At 37.8% G+C, this 21,164-nt stretch overlaps 1 protein-coding gene across 1 annotated transcript in view; it reads left to right on the forward strand.

The window, feature by feature from the left end:
* GUCY2F (guanylate cyclase 2F, retinal) overlaps window positions 1-21,164 on the forward strand; it is a 95,447-nt gene that overhangs the window by 40,774 nt on the left and 33,509 nt on the right. The window contains 2 exon segments of the mRNA XM_059385195.1: window positions 98-229; window positions 6,191-6,280. Of these exon segments, the coding sequence (XP_059241178.1) occupies window positions 98-229; window positions 6,191-6,280 (222 nt within the window).

Raw genomic sequence — 21,164 nt, forward strand, 5'->3', positions numbered from 1 at the left:
ATGGTTCTTGTTCTTTCTTTTATTGATGTGTTGTATCACATTGACTGTAAATCATGGGAGTTTTATTTATAACCTTGTTTTCCTAATCCTTTCACAGAGAGGAAGTTTTACCAGTGTAAGCTTCCAGATCACCTCAGAAGTCCAAAGTGGAAGGTTTCCAAGGTTCCCCTTTTCCTCAGGGAGTCTAACTCCAGCTACCTATGAAAACTCCAACATATCCATTTATGAGGTAGGCTATCCAACAGCTATCTTATCTGCTGCCTTCTTGGTTTTTAAAATGAGACAGTGATTTAGGACTTAGTCTTTGGGTAAAAATATTGAGGCTTTTGGAAAATCTTTCCAGTTTTTTGTTCGCTATCCACTCAGGGACTTGTTTCACTAATCTTTTGAACAATGATTTTCCTCAGCAACTGGTCTACTTATTTATGATTTCATTAATCTTTCAAATCCATCTATTTATTGTGCATGTGAAAAAATAGTCAGGGGGTGCTTGGGTGGCTCAGTCAGTTAAGCATCTGCCTTTGGCTTGGGTCGTGATCCCAGGATCCTGGGATAGAACCCCATATCAGGCTCCCTGCTCAGTGGGGAGCCTGCTTCTTCCTCTCCAGCTCCCCCTTGCTTGTGTTACCTCTCTCACTATCTCTCTCTGTCATAAATAATTAAAAAAAAAATTAAAATCCTAAAAAAAAGTCGGGAGATCCATGCAGTTTATCATGTCATTTATTCTAGAAATAGAGTATAATAATAAAAGAAATGACTTCCTGACTTCCTGAGACACCTGTTTGTGATGGAATGTCTAGAAATATGTTTGTGTAAAGTTTTGGGCAAACCCTTCTCTTCAAATTCTAGTTGTTCTTCCTATACCTGTTATCCTCTGATATTACTGAAATCTTTTAAAAATTATTTCTTTTTTTTCCTCAGCCCGTGCTCTCTATTGGAGTAACAGGTGACCTGCTGTGTAAAATGGAAATTTTTTTTTTTAATTTCACTTAAGTTTCTGTCTTTCAAGTTTAAGAGGCCGCTCCTGGCCCCTTGTTCTTAGATACTGGAATTTGGCAACCAGAACAAATCTTGCAACAGTTGGAGAGATGAACTGTTTCTTCTCAGCAGGAAAGAGTTAAGCAGGGGGTAAGAGGGAAACTAGTCCCTCCTAAGTGATGTCTTCCCAGTGTGCTTTCCTTGTTTTGTTTGAAGATACTCCCAAAAGCAGCAAACACTTTCATCTTCAATAGTAACTACAAAGAAAGTCCAAAACTGGACAGAATGAGTTTTTTGACTGTCGAACGTATTGAATGTTCCGAGTGAGTGTTCTCCTCCATTGGCCAAATAATTGCCAGATGCTTAAAACGCCAAGATTGGTATGATATATATTTGCTCAGTGTACCTGAGGGCTCTGACTTAAATTTGTAGCAGGAAACCTCCGGATCTTGCCTTGAAGCTCATTGACTCAAAGAGGAGATTTGCTTCAACTGTAAACTTGCGGTTTTGGGGAATTGACAGCTCTACTCTCTCAAAGACCAAAACCAAGATAATCACATAACTTTTAAATGTCAAATGCAGTGGACTGATGGCTTTATGAGTATAAGGACACTGCTAAGATTCTGAAATAAATTTCAGTAATCTAGGGTGGTCTCTTGGGTTTTTATCTGTAAAATGAGGGGTTGAACCAAATTTTTAATCATGGATACTCGTTGGAATCTCCATGGAAACCTGAAAAACATATCTGTGCTTAGCTTCTGCCACTAGTAACTATGATTGGTTGGTATGGGGTGGGCTCAGGCATTGGAATTTTTTTCAAGATTCCCTATGTGTGTAGCCAGGGCTGGGGATAGATGGATTAAGAGATCTTGAAGGCTTCTTCTGGCTCAGATATGCTATATGACTCTCTGACGCTATGGAAGAATTTATGTATCGAGTTGTGGTATGTTTTGTTTGGTGGAGACAGAAGGTTATAGTGTAGAATTGAGAAAGGGAAAAAATAAACATCTGTACATAACTGGCCTATAAGAATCTGTCAGATATTTCCACCTCTTGGAAGGAGGCAGAGAGTTGAATTAGTTCCCATAATGACTATGGTTCAGTCAGAGCATGAGGATTTCTCAACAGTGGAGGCCAAAGGGAGCCTTTATCTGCACAAAAGAAGGGTGTTAGTGAGAATAATACCACACTATGAAGTCGAGATTGGGCTGATGGCAGGGTGTGAAGGAATACCACAGAAGAGGAAAACTGCCTGGCTAGGGCTGAAGAGAACTGTAGGAAGAAGTGTAAGTTAATTGAATCAACAGATCAAACAAAGAGGTTCAATTTGCTTTCTGAAACTGTCCTCTGTTGGGAATGTTTTAAAGAAGATCCGTTATCTTGATTCTGTGTGAAATAAATCAGTTTTTCATAAGAATTGTCACTGGAAGATCTGCAAGTTCCAGCCAATGGGCCTGGAGGAGCAGATGACTAATAGCAAAGGACAGGCTTCCCCAAAGGACAGGAACTTCTATCAGTGATTCCCACTTTGATTGCACACAGAGATGCGTCCCTACCTTAGCAACCGCACCAGAAAATCCACCCTTCTTTCATAGATCCTCTTTGAGAGAGGATAGGAAAGCCAGGTGAGCAGACCGCTGGGAAGAGAAAACTCCCCAGATATGGTGGGAACATAGCACTGTCTGCTCTGATAGCCACAGTCTAGGGGAGAGGGTGAGGTTGGCATGAATGCAACCCTGATAGGCTCAGCAAGAACCCACTGAACTTACCCTCCCTCTTATTAATCTCTGACTCCTTCTGCCTCTCAAACTCTCTCTATGTTTCCTTCTTTGTCTCCTTTCTCTCACCCCTTTCCCTGAACAGCCTCCCCATCATCTTCCTTTCCCAGAGCCTTTTTTCTTCTATTTTCTCACCTTCTTCTATATCTCCTAGAGCTCTGTCTCCATGCACCCCCAACGTCTCCTTTCCACCAACCACTTCTCTCATCACAGAATTGTCTAGCTCTGTCCATTAGAAAACTGGGCCTCAGACCTACTAAGTGGTTGCTCTGAGGCCACTCCTGAATTTGAGGCACAGCCAGATCCAGGACCTAGTTCTCTTGACTCTTAGTTAATGCTCCATGGCCTTAGTGCAAAACTGATGGACTTTAAATTACTTCTAAAAACTTTAGTGGCTAGAGTTGGATGTTTCTTCCTCTTAATTAAAAACTGAATGATGAATGAAGTATTTTATCATTCTCTCTCTTAAAAGAAAAAACAAAACAAATAATGCATGTGTGGTGAAGATAAAACCTGCCTGTTTCCTTCCTTTTCCTCATTATTCATGAAGTAGAACACACACAGACTCAGGAAAAATCTGCTTATAAAGTTTGTGGGAACTATTTCAATCTTGAAATAAATACACACAAATCTCCAAACCAAAGAAAGCCATGAGAGAAAAGAGCAATAAAGTAGAAAGTGGAAAGGGGAAGAGACCTTGGTTCTGTTACTACCTAGCCTTCTGACGTTGGGCAAGTCACTTCATCTCTTTAGACTTCACTTTCTTTACCAAAATACGAAGGGATTAGAACAGGGATACCCAAGACCCTTTCCAGCTCTCAAATTTGATGATCTGGCTGGGGGGAGAAAAAGGCTCGGCTTAATGATCTCTAAAAGGTAATAAGCCAGAGAGAGGCTATCCCCTCTCTATAATAAAGCTGACTCCAGGAAGACAGTATCAGGTACTGGTCAGAGGCAGAGTTAGGGTTGCAAGTCCTGATGTCAGGTTGTGCACTGCACAAGGGCACCCGTATTTAAGAGGGTACTATTCACATTACAGACATGTACTAACTTAGAGGGGTGCAGGGTTGGGCAGAGAGGTTCTGACCTCCAGCCTAGCTCAGAAACAGGGCAGTGGGGGTTAGTTCTCATAGCTACATTTATATGTGTACACTCCACTATGCACATACATAGCCACTGGTAAAATAAAACATATGTGCACCTGATTATATGCTACCTTGACTATTTTCCAGGAGTTTTTTGAGGTTACCCCTTTCTTCTGCCTAATAATCTTGGAGGTCCAATTTCAGCTTCTCTCCTCCACTTCTACAGCCTGACTCCAAACCTGACAAAGAGGCTCCACCTGGCAGGCAGGGGTTGGTGGTATGCAGACCAGCCATGCTGCCAGTGGAATGTGTTCCGTGGTATCTGGAGGATGTAAGAGTAAATGAAGGCATGGCACATGCATGTATGTTTTCAACCAGGGCTGCCACCCAACATCGCCCAACTGCCACCAGCTGTAAAATTATATTCTCACATGTTGATTTGTTTATTCATTGTTCCTTGTGGGAAAACACCCTTTCTAATTAGCACAAAGGTGCCTTAACAGCTAGTAGTGACCAGGGGCCATGGAAAATGGTTGCAAAGGTGCTGGAAAGGCTTTATTGCCCTCCACTATATCCCGCATGTTGCTGGTTTTGTGAATTCCCAGTTAGAATTTTTGTCTTTCGGCTGAAACCTTGGCTTTGAGACCTGTAGAGGGCAAAGTCCCCTGAAGGCTAAGCCTTTGAGCTCGAGCTCTGACCTGGCCCTCCTGACTCCTATGATTAAGGAAGTTAAATGTGGGCTGGAGCCTGAGACTCAGCTTTTCTAACCAGTTCCCAGGTGACCATGATGCAGCTGGCCTGGGACCAGGCTCAGAGAATTTCCCAGCAAGAGACCAGGAAGGCTGCCTTTCATGCTTGGCCATTTTGCTGCAGGCAGGTGCGGATCCTGGGCTAACCTTGCTGGACTCTGTGGGCACTGAGCCTGGCTGGCACAGTTCTGTTCAGCTGCCAAAGACCTCCAAGAGCCATTCCCTAGTTAAAGGGTTTCAAGCTCCTCAGCTCGAAGATGCCCTCTAACCCAGAGTGTGGGCGTGGAACTCAGATGCCCGCAGCTCCCATTATTAGCCTTTGCCTCTGGCAGGTCTCCAGATGCAGTGCCACAGCTGGATATATTCCTTAATAAGAGAATGCTTACACTCTATTCCTGGAATTTGACTGCACAGAGCTCTCTGTTTTATTATCTCTCCTTGCCGACAATTTGATGCAGCCTGAAATGGAATCTCCAGGCTCTTGGTAATAGATGTGAAAGCACTTTGAAGGGTAAAGAGCGCTGTGCAAATGCAAGGCATTATTATTATTATCAGGGAGAAAAAGGAATCTGTATTTGTATTGCTTTTCTAAAAAAAATTTGGGTTGGACAGAAACGAAATAGGGCTTGATGACTGATTAGTCCTTGAGGCTATGAACAGAGAAGAAAATTATCAATCAGGTGATGTTAAAGTAAAGACAATAAAATAATTGTTTTTGACTTGACAGCAGCCTTAGAAATAGCGGCTTTGTACTTAAAAAGTCAGAAGTAGACTTCTGAAAGGGTCTAGCTTACTCATATTACTAAAGTAGTACATTTGTGCATCCAAATAAGAAATGTTTAATCTACACTAAAACCAACTGGTTTATGATTGAAGCACAAGAGGCCCCCAAAATGGCCTGTCCCACAGGAGAGAAATGGAGCAAGGTAAATGCAGAAAAATGTTTGCTGCATTACATCTCCCACCATGGATGCCTGAAGGCAGTAAGAATTGCAACCACCAACCATCATCATTAATTGTGGCGAACCCAGTACTACACCACTTAGGTATGAATAAGTGAAATGACCTAGCACTTTCTACAGTTAGTGAAAGGAGTCATTGCAGAGAGTGATAACTTTCCTTTTCTGAAGTCTGCCTACCTGCTGTGGTTTGCCTGTCTTGAGTTAACTGGAATTTTTACCTTTCATTTCTCTGCATGACCTCCTTTGTAAAGATTTGATTTATCTATCATCTATCTATCTATCTATCAACTATCTATTTACTAGAACAGAGAGAGAGAGTGATTGTGGGGGAGGGCCAGAGGGAGACTCAAGCAGACTCCCCGAGGAGCATGGAGTCTGACGCTGGGCTCACCACCCTGAGTTCATAACCTGAGGCGAAATTAGGAGTCTGATGTTCAGCCGACTGAGCCACCCTGCTGTCCCTGAGTGACCTCATTTTTAGCTCAGACACAGTGTGTCCATGTGGTGGAGTGTGATGGAGGAAGAACAAAGCCTGTTTGAGTTGATGGTCTGATTATAAGCCCTTCATATGGAAGGGACATTGCTCTAGAGCTGTTGGCAACTAAGTCTCATCACTCTTCTCTGCCTTTTCTTTCTAGGGTGATTGGGTGTGGCTGAAAAAGTTCCCCTTTGGAGGTTTTGGAGACCTTAAGTCCATCAAATCCAGTGCAAGTGATATGTTTGAAATGGTATGAGAAATCCTTGTTTATGTACATTCCCACTAAAACCAATCCTTTTTCCGAAGTAACTAACACCAGCTGTTAGGAAGACCCTTAACAAGTAAGTGTGGGGAACACTGCGACTGTCTTGATATGACCATGTGATGCTATGGCAGAAGTATAGACTCTGAAGTCAGAGACATGAAGGACTCCCTTCCTAGCTCTACTCACTTAAGAGCTATTTTAACTTAGGCAAGTCACCTAAACCCCTGAGTCTTACTTTCCTTATTTGTAAAGGAAGTATATTAATGTCTACTTCCAGGGTTGGCATGAGGATTACAAGAGATAATACATGTATAGCATCTTGCGCATTTCCTGACATACAACTTCTTTGTAAAATGGTTGCTATTATGATTATTATTAAGTACATATCCCATAGTCATTCAGAATCTCCAGTTGCCAGGCCTAGAAAACTTATCTTGTAATTATGACTTGCATAAGAAAAGTGGTGATTTCCCAAGTCCCACCGATTTTGTTTAAAGAGTCCTTGGGTGGTTTGTTTCAGGGAGGATTCCACCCAAACTGTTTAAAATCTTGGCTCCTTCTTGAGCTTTGAGTCTATAAAAAGATTCACAGAGACTGTCTCTGGTTCCTTCAGACTCAGAAGAGTGGGAGTTTTAGAAAGTGATAATGGATTTCTTCACATCTATGAAGCAGGCAAGTTCAAATCAATCCAACAGGTATGAATCAGACACCTGCTACATCCCAAGCACTGTACAAGTGAGAAAACAAAGGAGAGGAGGAAATGGGAGATATGTGGCTTACCATGGACAGGGTGTATTCCAGGGATCAGATGAGATGCTGTGATTTGATATTTCTCTTAGGTATGGTTTTGATGCTTGGCGCTGACACTAAAACAATGAGGGATGAAATCAGAAGGGCGATCAACGTCAGAGCTAGAATGGGCAATCCCACACTGGTTTGATGATCCAGGATGCTAAACAGAGAGCTAACTTCAAAGTTGGGTGCCCAACAGGGTCAAACTTAGGGGAAATAAGATAGGTATTGACCCAAGATAGAATGTGTCCATGACTTTTGGGTAATTTTTGATTTTGATATGTTCTCAAACTTATAGAAGTGCTGCAAGAATAATTCAAGGAATTCCTGTATACCCTACCCAGATTAAGCAATTGTTCACATTTTGCCCACTTTTCATTCTCTGTAAGCTTATGTATATTATTTTTTCTGGACCATTTCAAAGTAAGGTATAGACATCCATCAGTGTGTATTTCCTTTAAAAGGCATTCTTGTGTGTAACTATCAAAATTGGAAAATTGAACATTAATATAATAATATATAACTATTGTCCATATTTTAATTTTATCAATGGTCAAAATAAATGATAGCTTATTTTCCCCAGGCCAGTTTCCAATCCAGGATCACGTATTATAGTTAGTTGTCTCCTTAGTGCCTTTCATTTGGAACAGTTTCTCTGCCTTTCTTTGTTTTTTCTTCACCTGGATATTTTTGGAAGAATTAAGATCAGTGATTTGGTAGATAGTCTCTCAATTTGGGTTTATCCCATGTTCCTCGTGGTTAGATTTAGTTTATGTATCTTCAGCCAAGATACTACAAAAGTGATGTTATGCTTTTCAGTACTTTTTATCAGGAAGCATACAATATCAATTGTCACATTGTGATGTTAATTTTGATTACTTGGTTTAGGTGGTTTCAAAATCTACTAAATCTCTCCAGTATGGTTACTGTCTTTTCCCCATTGTAATTAGCACATAATCTAGAAACTGATACTTTAAGCTTGTGTAAATATCTTGTTTTTCATCAAACATTTGCTCACTAGTTTTAGGACCCATTGATTTTCTTTCTCTCTTTTTTAAACATTTTAAAAATTTTAATTCAATTAAGTAACACATAATGTCTTATATTGGTTTGAGAGGTACCCATTGATTTTCTAACTCCAGTATTCTTTCTGTGTTTATCAGTTGGTGTTGTTAGAAAGAGCCTTACCTTTTCTACTATTTATTTATTTATATCAATGTGCATGTACCGATTTAAATTTTATTCAAATCTATCTATCATCTATCTAAAACCATGAATTTACAGTAATGCTTCTAATTATAACTGAATCCCACAGTTAATTTTGTCCTTTCCCCTTTCCATACTGTGACTCCATTCTTAAATAGTGAGAAAACTGGCTCTCATTATTGTCATAACATCTTTTTACATGTCCCCTTACTGACTCATGTGGCCATGTCAGGTGCAGATAGCAACTGAGCTCTAGGGACAAGGCCAGAGTTTTCCAGAATTTATCATGTGAAAGGCCCCAATTGCTTTCTAGTACTTTTATAAAGCAGGAGATAGAACTCACTGGGCCATCACTGTGTGTCCAACACTGCCAACTTATGTGCCTTCATGATGTTAATATGTTGAGACTGGATACTGGGAGCCAGACTGGAAAGCAGATCTTGGTGAGCCAGCTATAGAAAGGAGCCCTGCACAGTGAGATGGATGTTGTTGAAAGGCAAACATTTGGAGTCAGAAGGCCAAAGGACTGATAACTTTCAACATCCCTTTAGGGCCTTAATTTCTGCAAAATTGTATGTAGGAAAATCAGGTTGTATCTCCCAGGCTCGTGCTCTTCACCACCGTCTGCAACTGTCTGGCATATTTCCTGTGCCACCTAATACCTCGGTTACTTTGTTTTTTGCCATGTAATCTCTAGTCATTTTTTTTTCCATTCCACTTTGGCCACCCACTGCTGTTATTATACCCTGGGCTCTGTCATCATCTCTAATTGCTACTGAAAATGCTTTGCCTCCAAAATCATAGATTCAGACATCATACTCTGACTGTAACCTCCTTTTGTTTCATATGTGCCTGTATTTTACATCAGGCCTTCCTGCCTACTGACCTCTGCTTTCTTCCAACCCACAAACTCTTCTTTTGTCTTCTTTTGTGTTAATTTTAGATTTCATAAGCCATCATTTGAACACATTCTTATTTCTCACTTTCTGGTCAAACATATCTGCAAAATTCAGATCTTGGACAATCTTAACTCTTGACTTTCACTGTGCCTGCACTCGAATAGCTAAATATTGTGGCAGAAAGTCATGCAATAAGGTATATTGTTTTCACTATAAATTCATGTTTTTCTTCTTAAAATGTTCTTTACCACTGTCTTTTAAGTCCATTATACTTTGTTAGTTTGCTTTCTACAATTCATACTTCAGAGATTTTTCCATGCTCCTTCAACCTCCAAAGTTCTTTTCCTTTATTTTAACTATTACCATCCTGCTCCAAACCACCATCAACTTCCACTAGAGCTAATGCAATTATCTTTTTTTTTTTAAATAAAGATGAGTAATTTTCTAAAAATCCATTTTAAGCTCACAACAAAATTGAATGGGAAGTACAGAGTTCCCATGTGCCCACTGCCCAAACTACACACATGGCCTCCCCCACTATTAACATCCTGAACCAGAGTGGTACATTCATCATAACTGATGGACACCTTGATACATCATTATCACCCGAAGTCCATAGTTTACATTAGGGCTCATTCTTGGTGTTGTATTTTCTGTGGGCTTTGACAAATGTATAATGACATGTATCATTATACATTTACATAATAGTAACATGCAGAATAGTTTTAATGCCCTAAAAATCCTCTGTGCTCCACTTATTCATACCTCCCTCTCCCTAATCCCTGGCAACCACTGGTAATTGTCTTTTAACTACTCTCTCCACATCTACTTTTATCACTATCAAATCTTTTCTCCATTTTGCAAAGTGGTCTTTTCAAAATAGAATCTGATCTTGTCAGTTTTCTATTTCAATCTCTTTAAATAGATGCCTATTACTCTTTTCTTTGTATGATGATTTCAAATTACAGGTTCAATTTCTGGAAGAGATAGTGGGCTATTCAAACCTTTTATTTCCTTTTGTACCACTTCTGGTAAAGTTATGGCTTAAAAGAAAATTGTCCATTTCATATATGCTGTGAAACTGACTGGCACAAAGATGTACCTAATATGCTCATGCAATCTTCTAAGTAGCCTTGGGATCTATTGTGATGCCCCTTTTCATTCTTGATATTGATAATTTGTGTTTTCTCCCTCTTGATCAGTTTTTCTAGAGGACTATTGATTTTTAAAATCTTTCCCAAAGATTAATTTTTGGCTTTGCTGATTTTTCTCTAGTGTATGTGTACTTTCTATTTCATTGCTATTTCCTTCATTCTACTTTCTGTGGTTTTTTAAAAGATTTTTTTATTTATTCATTTGAGAGAGACAGAGAGCAAGCAAATCATGAGCAGGTGGGAGGGGCAGAAGGAGAGGGGGAGGCAGACTACCACTGAGCAGGGTGCCTCACATATGGGGCTCCATCCCAGGACCCCAGGATCATGATCTGAGCTGAAGGCAGACACTTAACTTACTGAGCCACCCAGGCACCCCTACTTTCTATGTATTTAATTTGTTGCTCTTTCTAATTCCTAAAACTGGAAACCTTTCTTATGTTTTAATATAGTCACTTAAAGATAGAAAATTCCTTCTAAATACTATTTCAGCTATATCCTGGAAATATTTCTTTTCTTTTTAAAACCTTTTTTTTTAATGGAAAATAGCAAACATATATGAAAGAAGCAGAATAATATAACCAAACTCCATATGCCCATCATCCAGCTTAAAAAATTACCAACATTCTACCATTATTATTTCATCTCTAACTTGGTTATTATTGCTATTGTTATTATTTTGCATTTTGAAGTACTATTATATATCGAAATGCCTATATTATAGATCTATGATTTTGATAAAAGGATATGCCCACATGGTCTAGATGGTTATCGTGATATGGAATAGGGATCAGCGAACTATGACCCATACGCCAAATCTGTCCATGGCCTGTTTTTTTTTTTTTAAGATTTATTTATTTATTTGACAGACAGAGATCACAAGTAGGCAGAGAGGCAGGCAGAGAGAGAGGGGGAAGCAGACTCCCCACTGAGCAGAGAGCCTGATGTGAGCCTCCATCCCAGGAGCCCGGGGTCATGACCTGAGCAAAGGCAGAAGCCCAACCCACTGAGCCACCCAGGTGCCCCTGGCCTGTTTTTCACAGCCTGGGAGCTAAAATTGTTTTTTTCATTTTTAAATGACTGTAAAAAAGGGGGGGCGGGGAGAATAAAGCTTATGCAACAGAAATAGTATATGATCTCCAAAAAATAAAATATTTATTATATGTACCTTTATAGAAAAAGAATGCTGATCCCTATTATGAAACATTTCTTTCTCTCCAGAAAGTTCCTTTCTGTTCATCAGTAAATTTGTGTCCCTCCCCCCTCACAAAGAGGGAACCACTGTTCCAGGGTTTTTCCTAATATACATTAATTTTGCTTCTTCTATAACCTCATAGAAGTGGTATCATACAGCATCCCAAATGATATTAATCCATGTTATTGTGTGTGTATAAATAGCTTTTTCTTTTCATTGATGAGTAATATTCAATTGTATGAATACAGCAGAATTTAATTATGTATTTTCCTGTTGACAGGCATTTGGGCTGATTCCAATTTTATCTATTGTGAATAAAGCTGCTAAGAATATGCTTTTTACATGTCTCTCTTTCTTTTAACAGGTCTTTTTATGGACACATATTTTAATTTCTCTTGGTTAAACACACAGGAGTGGAATTTCCATGTTAAAGTTAGTGTACATTTAGGTTTATAAGATGCTATCAAACCTTTTCCCATTTTAATTTCCTGCATGCAACTTATGAGAGTTTCCTTTGCTCTACATCATCAGCAATATTTGATACTCTGAGTATTTATAGTTTTAGCCATTCTAGTGGGTTTATACGGATATCTCACTGGTTTTTTTTTTGTTGTTTTAAAGATTTTATTTATTTATTTATTTGACAGAGAGAGAGAGATCACAAGTAGGCAGAGAGGCAGGCAGAGAGAGAAGGAAGCGGGCTCCCTGCTGAACAGAGAGCCTGACGCGGGACTCGATCCCAGGACCCTGAGATCATGACCTGAGCCGAAGGCAGCGGCTTAACCCACTGAGCCACCCAGGCGCCCCTCACTGGTTTTTAAAGAAAAAATTTTTTATTAAGTAATCTCTTTGCTCAAGATGGGGCTTGAACTCATGACCCTAAGATCAAGAGTTGCATGCTTTACCAACTCAGCCAGCCAGATAGCCCTCATTGGTTTTTAAAAATTTTTCTTTTTCTTTTGTTAATTTTTAAATTTTTTTATTTTTAGAGAGGGAGAGAGAGCGTGCACCAGCAGGAGTAGGGGTAGAGGGGCAGAGGAAGAGGGAGAGAGAGAATCCCAACAGGGCCACATGCTCAGTGCAGAGCCCAACACAGGGCTATATCTCTGGTCCCTGAGATCATGACCTGAGCCGAAATCAAGACTTGGACGCTTACTTAACCAACTGAGCCACCCAGGCACCCCTTACATTTTTATTTTTAATTGTGATAAAAACATAACAAAATTTACCATTTCTAAGTATACAATTCAGTAGTGCTAAGTATATTTACATTGTTTTGCAACAAATTGTCAGAACTCTTTAGTATTGCAAAATTGAAATTCTGTATCCATTAAACAACTCCTCTTACCCACTCCACTCTAACTCCTTGTAACTGCCATCTGTTTTCTGGTTCTGTGAATTTGACTGCTTTAGCTGTCTCATATGAGTAGAATCATACAACCTTTGTCTTTTTTTGTGACTGGCTTATTTCACATAGATATCATTGTGTTTTTAAAATAGATTTTTTATTCAGGTTTAATTAGATGTTCTATTTAATGAATTTTGACAATTGCATGCATCTCTGTAGCCACTCCCCAAAACAAATACAGAATGTGTCCATCATCCTAGAAATTTCCGTTATCCTTCTCTGTCAAAGCCCGTAATCCAGAGGCAACTACTGTGCTGATTTCTATCACCGTAAATTAGTATTTTTTTTCTGTTCTTAGATTTCATATAAATAAAATAATGCAATATGTACTCCTATGTGCCCAACTTTCCTCTCTCAGCATAGTACTTTTTAAGATTAATTCATGTTTTTGAATGTAACAGTAGTTCATTTTTAAAAATAGCTGAGTAGTAGTTCATTTTATAAATATATCAAAGTTTATCATTCTCCTGCTGATGAACATTTGGCAAGTTTCTAATGTTCTGGTGTAATGAATAAGGCACCTATAATCTTTTTAACTGTGAAAAACCACAAAATTAGCATTTTAACATTTTTTTTAAAACAAAGAATTGACTTTAATTTCAGGAGTAGAATTTAGTGATTCATCACTTACATGCAACACTCAGTGCTCATCCCAAAATGCCCCCCTTAACTCTTTTTAAATATACAGTTCAGTCCTGTTAAGTATAATCACATTGTTGTAAGCAGACCTCCAGAACTTTTTTTTATCTTGGAAATCTGAAACTCTGTGTCCATTAAGCAACAACTCTCTTTTTCCCCTCCCAATTTCTGCTAACATCATTCTACTTTCTGTTTCTATGAATGTGACTACTCTAGACACCGTATATAACTGGAATCATACAGCATTGGTGTTTTTGTGACTGGCTTATTTCATGTAACATAATGTCTTCAAGGTTCATCTTTGTGGTAATGTGTCACTGGATTTCCCACCTTCTTAGGGCTGATTAATATTCTGTTGTATGCTATTCACTCGATTTGATTGCTTCTCCTTCTTGGCTATTGTGAATAGTGCTCCTATGAATATGAGTTTGCAAATATCTCTCTGAGACTCTGTTTTCAATTCACCAGGTATATACTCAGAAGTGGGATTACTATATCATATGGTAGCTCTTTTTTTAATTTTTTGAGGAATCTTCACACAATTTTCAACAGTGGTTGTATCATTTAATTACAATCTTATCAACAGTACACAGGCTTTTAATTTCTTCATATCTTTGCTAGCACTTATTATTTTCAGGTTCTTTTTAAAATTATTGATAGTTGCCACCCTAGTGGGTGTGGCATGATGTTTCACTCTGGTTTTGATTTGCATTTCTCTGATAATTAGAGATGTTGAGTATCTTTTAATAGGCAACTATACATTTTTTACGTATTCTTGTGAACATATATGTTCATTTCTCTTGGGTAAATATTCAAAGAGCGGACTAACTGAAAGGTGACTGGCTGGCTTAGTTGGTAGAGCATGCAACTCTTGATTTCAGGATTGTGAGCTGAAACCCCACATTGGGTGTAGAGTTCAGTTAAGAAAATAAAATCTTAAAAAAAAAAGGATAGACTAAGTGAGTCATAGAGCAGATGCAAGTGTAACTTTATATTAAACATCTAACCAGCTCTTCTAATTGGTTATAACATTTTACGAAATATATGGATGTTCCATTTGTTCTAATTTCTCAGCAACATATATCTTTTTGATATTTGCCTTTGAGGTGTGTATAAAATGGTATTTTATTGTGGTTTTAATTAACATTTTCTTGATGGCTAAAGTTGTTGAGCACCTTTTCATATGTCCATAATTTATCTGTGTAGATTTCTTTTGTGAATTGTCTATTCAAATTTTTGCCATTTAATAAAAAATTGTGGAGTATTTTTGTCTTTTAATTTTTGAATTGTAGACATTCTTCATGTATCCTGGATATAAACCTTTGGTCAGATCCATGTTTTATAATATTTTTCCTCAGTCAGTGGCTTATTTTCTTAGTGGTATCTCTTGATTATTTTATTTTATTTTAATTATCCTTGCTTATTCCAAGATTCTAGATTTAGGATGATGACTCATCTTGAATTAGTATTTGTGTATGGACTGAGAGAGTGATCAAGGTTCATTGTTTTTCCATAGAGATATCCAGTGCTCCTACAGTAACTACTTAAAAAAAGTTCTCCTTTTTCCATTGAGTTAGCTTTTCAATTTGGTAAGAATTCACTGACTATATGTGTGTAGGTATATTTTTTTTGACTCTTCTCAGTTTCACTAACTCATTAATGTACTGTACTGCTGATATCACACTGCTTAATTATCATAGCTCTAGCGTAAATCTTAAAGTCAAGTGGTGTAAACACATCTAATTTGTTCTTTTTCAAGATTGTTTTGGATAAAAACATTCATTTTAAATTTCAGTAAGTTCTAGAATCAGCTTCTTTTACTTAAGCAAGGCTTTGGGAACTTTTGATACAAATTGTATGAATTTATAAACCAACTTAGTGACAATGGACATCTTAACAATATTGAATCTTCCAGTCCATTAATGTGGTATAGATCTTCATTTATTTAAGTTTTCTTAAATTTTTCTCATCAATGTTGTGATGCTCCCACACTATATTGAGTAGCTGGTGAAGAAAGACATCCTTGCCTTGCTCTTGGCTCAATATGATTTGAAATGAAAATGATTTAATGATTTACTAAAATCATTAAATGATTTAATGTTTTACTATTGAGTTTGATGTTACCTGAAGGGTTTTTCATACATGTCCTTATTTATGATTTTCTGTGAAAAAATTTTAAATCATGAGACTATTAATTTTATCCCCAATCTTTTTTCTCTGTGTTGTTCAGCTTAGTGTATTTTTTATTGATCTTTCCTCAAGTTCATTGATTTTTCTGTCATTTCCTAAGCCAACCTAGTGAATTTTATATTTTCTAGCTATAGAATTTCAATTTGATTCATATTTATAGCTTCTGTTTCTTTGCTGATATTTCCTATCTGTATATTCATTTTGTATACATTCTTTTACATCTTCAAATATATTTGGAATTTCCTTTAAAGTTCTTTTCTGTTGGTTACAGCATCTATATCATCTCAAGGTTGATTTCTACAGACTGCTTTTATTTTTTTGAGTATAGGTCACATTTCCCTGTTTCTTTGCATATCTAAGGCTTTTTGGTTAAAAATCGCTGAATGTTATGAATGATGTATTTTAGAAATTCTGGATTCCATTAGATTGCTCTGAAGAATGATTTTTGTTTGTTTGTTTTTGCAGGCAGTTATCTTGGCTAGACTCAACTTTTAACTTCTCCCATGTGGTATATAGTAACTAAAATCTCTGGTCCATGCTTTCAGGTTTAGTTGTTGCCTTTCCATGAGGTTCCTGGGATCTTCCCCATGCATGCAAAGATTAACATTCAGCCAAGCATTTGGGCAGATTTTTTTTTAATTTTTTATTTTTTTATAAACATATATTTTTATCCCCAGGGGTACAGGTCTGTGAATCACCAGGTTTACACACTTCACAGCACTCACCAAAGCACATACACTCCCCAATGTCCATAATCCCACCCCCTTCTCCCAAACCCCCTCCCCCCAGCAACCCTCAGTTTGTTTTGTGAGATTAAGAGTCACTTATGGTTTGTCTCCCTCCCAATCCCATCTTGTTTCATTGATTCTTCTCCTACCCACTTAAGCCCCCATGTTGCATCACCACTTCCTCATATCAGGGAGATCATATGATAGTACGAGGGGAGAATTCGAGAGATAAGTGACACCATAAGACGAAACAACATTAGAATAATTGGGATTCCAGAAGAAGAAGAAAGAGAGAGGGGAGCAGAAGGTATACTGGAGAGAATTATTGGGGATAATTTCCCCAATATGGGCAGATTTAAAAAAAAAATTAATTTAAGTATAGTTGACCTACAATATTATATTAATTTCAGGTGTACAACCTAGGAATTCACAATTACATATTTTATGAGATGCTCACCATGATAAATGTAGGTTTGAGCAAATTTTATATGTATATTTTGGGATTGAACTTGCTCTATAGCTTATTACTTTCCAGGAATTCTTCCCTAACTTTCTAACTATTATTTTGGTTTCAGCCTTTGCCTTCTGACATCTCAAACCTGCCGGGATGCACTTTCTGCCTTCAAGTCATGGGCAGTTTCGGGAATACAGTTTCATAAAACAACAACAACCCCCCCCAAACACAAATTTTACCCATTTTAGTGTGTTTTCAGGTTTACCTTTATCTCCATTTGTGGGTTTGGTCACTCTCCACTGCCTTCATGGTTCAAAAAATATTGGCCTATATTTTATGGAGGTTTTGGTCTTTGGATTATTTAAAAGCATATTCCATTGTCTTCTGTCTCCTTTGTTTCTGCCTCTTCAAACACCTAGTAATTTTTTTAAAAATATATGGTAGACAATTCATATAAAGACACTATAGAGACTCCAGGCATTATGTTCTACCAATGAGGGTTTTCTTTTTTCATCTGTTAGGTGGGCAAGGTAAAGAAGTAAACACATTCATCTAATCAGAAACTGAGCTGAACTGAAGCTATGTTGTAGTTTTAATTAGACTCAGTGCACCTCTAGTTTTGTTATGTTTCCCAAGCATATCCCTCTGAAAGCCTGCAAGGTTCTGTATTCTCCACTTTTAAAGATTGGTATGTCCAGACTGTGCTTCAGAGCCTTTGATCCTTATTCTTTGGCCTCTACCCTTACTCCATGATGCTTCCAAATTTGGCAAATATTTTGAGGAAAAGTCCAGCCATGTGTTTGCGGCAGGCTTTATTCTTGTAAGACTTTGTGTTCTGAATATTGGGAGACCAAAGGAGATTTCAGCTCACTTTATAGAAGCTTCTTAGTCTTCCTTAGTTTCCAAACTCAGACTCTATACTGGGCTGGGGGATCCAGCTCACATTTAGGTCTCCTGAAGTTTATTAATTGTCATGCCAGTACTCCACAATTGCTAAAATTGTGCTGATTTTCTCTTTTTCCCAGCAAAGCCCTTCTGCTAGGCCAAACTTGATCTTCAGCTTGTGCCAAGGATTAGCAAATGTCCTAAGGGAAGAAAATGGCTGGCAATAATCTGCTTATCTCAGAAGGCCTCCTGCCCCTCTTAATTTCAGGGTTTTTTGTTGTTGTTGTTGTTGTTGTTGTTTGTTTGTTTGTTTTTGTTTTTTTTTTCTTTTTGCTTATACATATCCTTGTTGTCTTTTAAAATATATTTTTGCAATTTATCTGGGTTTTTAATATTGTGGTATCAGGAATGGTAGTCTGCCATGACTTACTATATCCTCCATAGTATAAAAGTGCCTCTAATTGCCATTAATATCAAGAAAAAGCTGCTTAAAATGGTCTATTAGAGCCTTTATGGTCTGGCTCTGCCCTGCCTCTTCAGCCTTACTTCATACCACAATATTTCCCTTACCCTCTCTGCATCAGAAGTACTGGATTTTTTTTCTGTCTTTGGTCTGTGATATACTCCCAGCACAGAGCCTTTCCACATGCTCTTCCAGTCTCTGGAATACTTTTCTCTCCCTTCTTTGCCTTATCTTTTAACTCCCTTATCTTTTAACTCCCAGCTCAATTCTCACTTCACAGAAACCTTCCTCAACTTTTCTGATTGGTCAAAGCCCCAATTATACATACTTACATTATGTGCCTCTCCTTTACAGGGCTTGTCAGAGTTTCAAGTTTACATTTCTTTTTTTTTTTTTTAAGATTTTATTTATTTGACACACACAGAGAGAGAGAGCGAGCACAAACAGGGGGAGCAGCAGGTAGAGGGAGAGGAGAAGCAGGTTCTCCACAGAGCAAAGAGCCTGATATGGGACTGAATTTCAGGACCCTGGGATCATGACCTGAGCCAAAGGCAGATGCTTAAACTGCTGAGCCACCAAGGCACCCCACAGGTTTACATTTCTTCATGTAATTATTTAAATTAAGAAATTAAGGACCATATACTATTTTGTTCACCATTTGTCTTGCCAACCCTTACCTCAGGACCTAACATATAGTAAGATATTCAATACATGTTTGTTAAATTAATGAAGTATTACTGGCAGGAAACATAACATCAGAAATCTTCCACTAGTACCTGGTTAATATGCTCTATATGACTATTGACCTCTGGGTGGTAAAGAGTGAATAGATTGCTGGGTGTGGTGCATAAACAGTGAGTTTTGGAACACTGAAAAAAAATTAAATTTTAAAAAAGAGTGAATAGATTGATACAAGGGTAGGAGGTCTTGAACAATAGCTCTCTACAACAAAACAAAACAAAATGAAATAGAAGAAAAGACATAGCAGCCAGTTAGTCCATGGAGGTAGAAAATCTTATTGCCAAAAATAGGTAGCAATGGCTGATATAGCAATGGCAGGTACTGGTATGGAGAATTAAATTTTGATAAGGGTCCATACCTGCCACTAGGATGGTACTGCAGCTGCAGTGCAAATAGGAATTATTCTGATGTTACAATGTCCCAGAAACATTGTCAAGCAGTTGAAGACCTCTTTAAGATCACTTAAGCTAATGCATGATTCAGGAGCATGTTCTTCTGGTGATTGTATGCTTAAAGGTTTCATGTCAGAAATAGTACTAACAAACATCTTGGGAGACAGGACAATTTAACTCTTGAACAATTGATGACTATTTTATTGAAGGGGTGAAGTACATGCCTACCCAGTAAATGTTCAGATGACTGTCTTACTAAAAAGGGTATATTCCAAACATTCTCTGCTTCCTGGCATTGTCCAAAATATCAGTAGCACATGACTGAATGTAGGTATCTACCTGGTATGGGGTCTTCTCTATTGATTGTAGCTGAGGACATATGACTCTAAAGATCTAGGGAAAACCTGGGCCTGAACGTTTTACATGCTAGGGCCACTAGTGTTAAGCTAGATTCTGTAATAAATATTTATGTCTCAAATATTTAATGTTTCAAACACAGCAGAAGTTTAATTTTCATCCAAATAACAGTACAAGGTAGGTGTTCTTTGTTAGCAGGTGACTTCTTTCCAATATAGGGATTCAGGGACCCAGGATATAACCATTTTATGGCTCTACCCTCTCCTAGGACCCTGTCATCATCTGCATTCCTCTAATCAAGTGAAAAATAACACGGAAGGCATATATTTACTTCTTAAAAGCCTTAACCTAGAAAGAACATGTATTACTTCCTCTTACATTTCACTGCTTAAAAGTCAGTCCTATAGTTATACTTAGGTTGAAGGGAAGCTGTAAAATGTGGACTAGTTGTTTTCCCAATAAGAAGGGAAATAGATTTGTGTTGAGCAGTTAACAGACATAACTTTGTATTCTGTCTTCCAAAAGAAGTTAAGATCCCAATAGTTTTTGGTGCTTGTTTCCTAAGAGATGGCACAATAAAACCTTCATAGTAAGTGCCCACTTTGTTATGTGTGGGCTGAATTTACATGTCCTCCTTAACTGGTTTAAGCTGCAGTGGACTAAGTGACTTGTAATGGGTGTCAGGCTTTTATGCTTAAAGGGCAGCTTTAACGGTCAATAGCTGCCATTCACACCAGGGATAATTTAAACCTCAGCTTGGATCCCCCTGTTGGAGAAGTAAGTTCATATTCTAAGCCAGTGTACTCCATCTCAGTTAATGCTCTCTTATGCTCTCAATGCTCAGAATAGAATAATATGTGATTTAACCCTTTCCCTTATTTCCCACATGAAAAAAATATATATATATAAAATTTGTGTATATATATATATATATGTCAGTGTAAACATATTTATAGGTTAAGTTTCTATAATAATTTATTACTGGTCAAATTCATCAGACACTCTTCTCTTTTCATCCTTATCTTACTTCTCTGGTATTTATAACATTTTCAGTGATTACTGTCCTAAAAGTTCATATTCAAAGGGGGAGTGATAGAAAAATAAGCTGACAGCTGTAATTTTGTACTACCTTTCATTTTGTTTAACTCTGTATCTCTAGCATGCAGTCCAGTTCCGTGGACATTGTGGGTACATACTAAATGCTTCTTGTGTTAGTGAAAAAATTAATGATGCAAGGGAAAATGGAGTCAAAACTGTAGATGTTTCTTCTGAAACAAATTTTGAAGATTTTGGCCTGATGTTTATGTAAGCTATTTAGTTTAATAGATAAATATTCACAAATAGACAATCTATTCTACCTTTCATTGTA

Source organism: Mustela nigripes, chromosome X (assembly GCF_022355385.1).
Source record: "Mustela nigripes isolate SB6536 chromosome X, MUSNIG.SB6536, whole genome shotgun sequence".
NCBI classification, from domain to species: Eukaryota; Metazoa; Chordata; class Mammalia; order Carnivora; family Mustelidae; genus Mustela; species Mustela nigripes.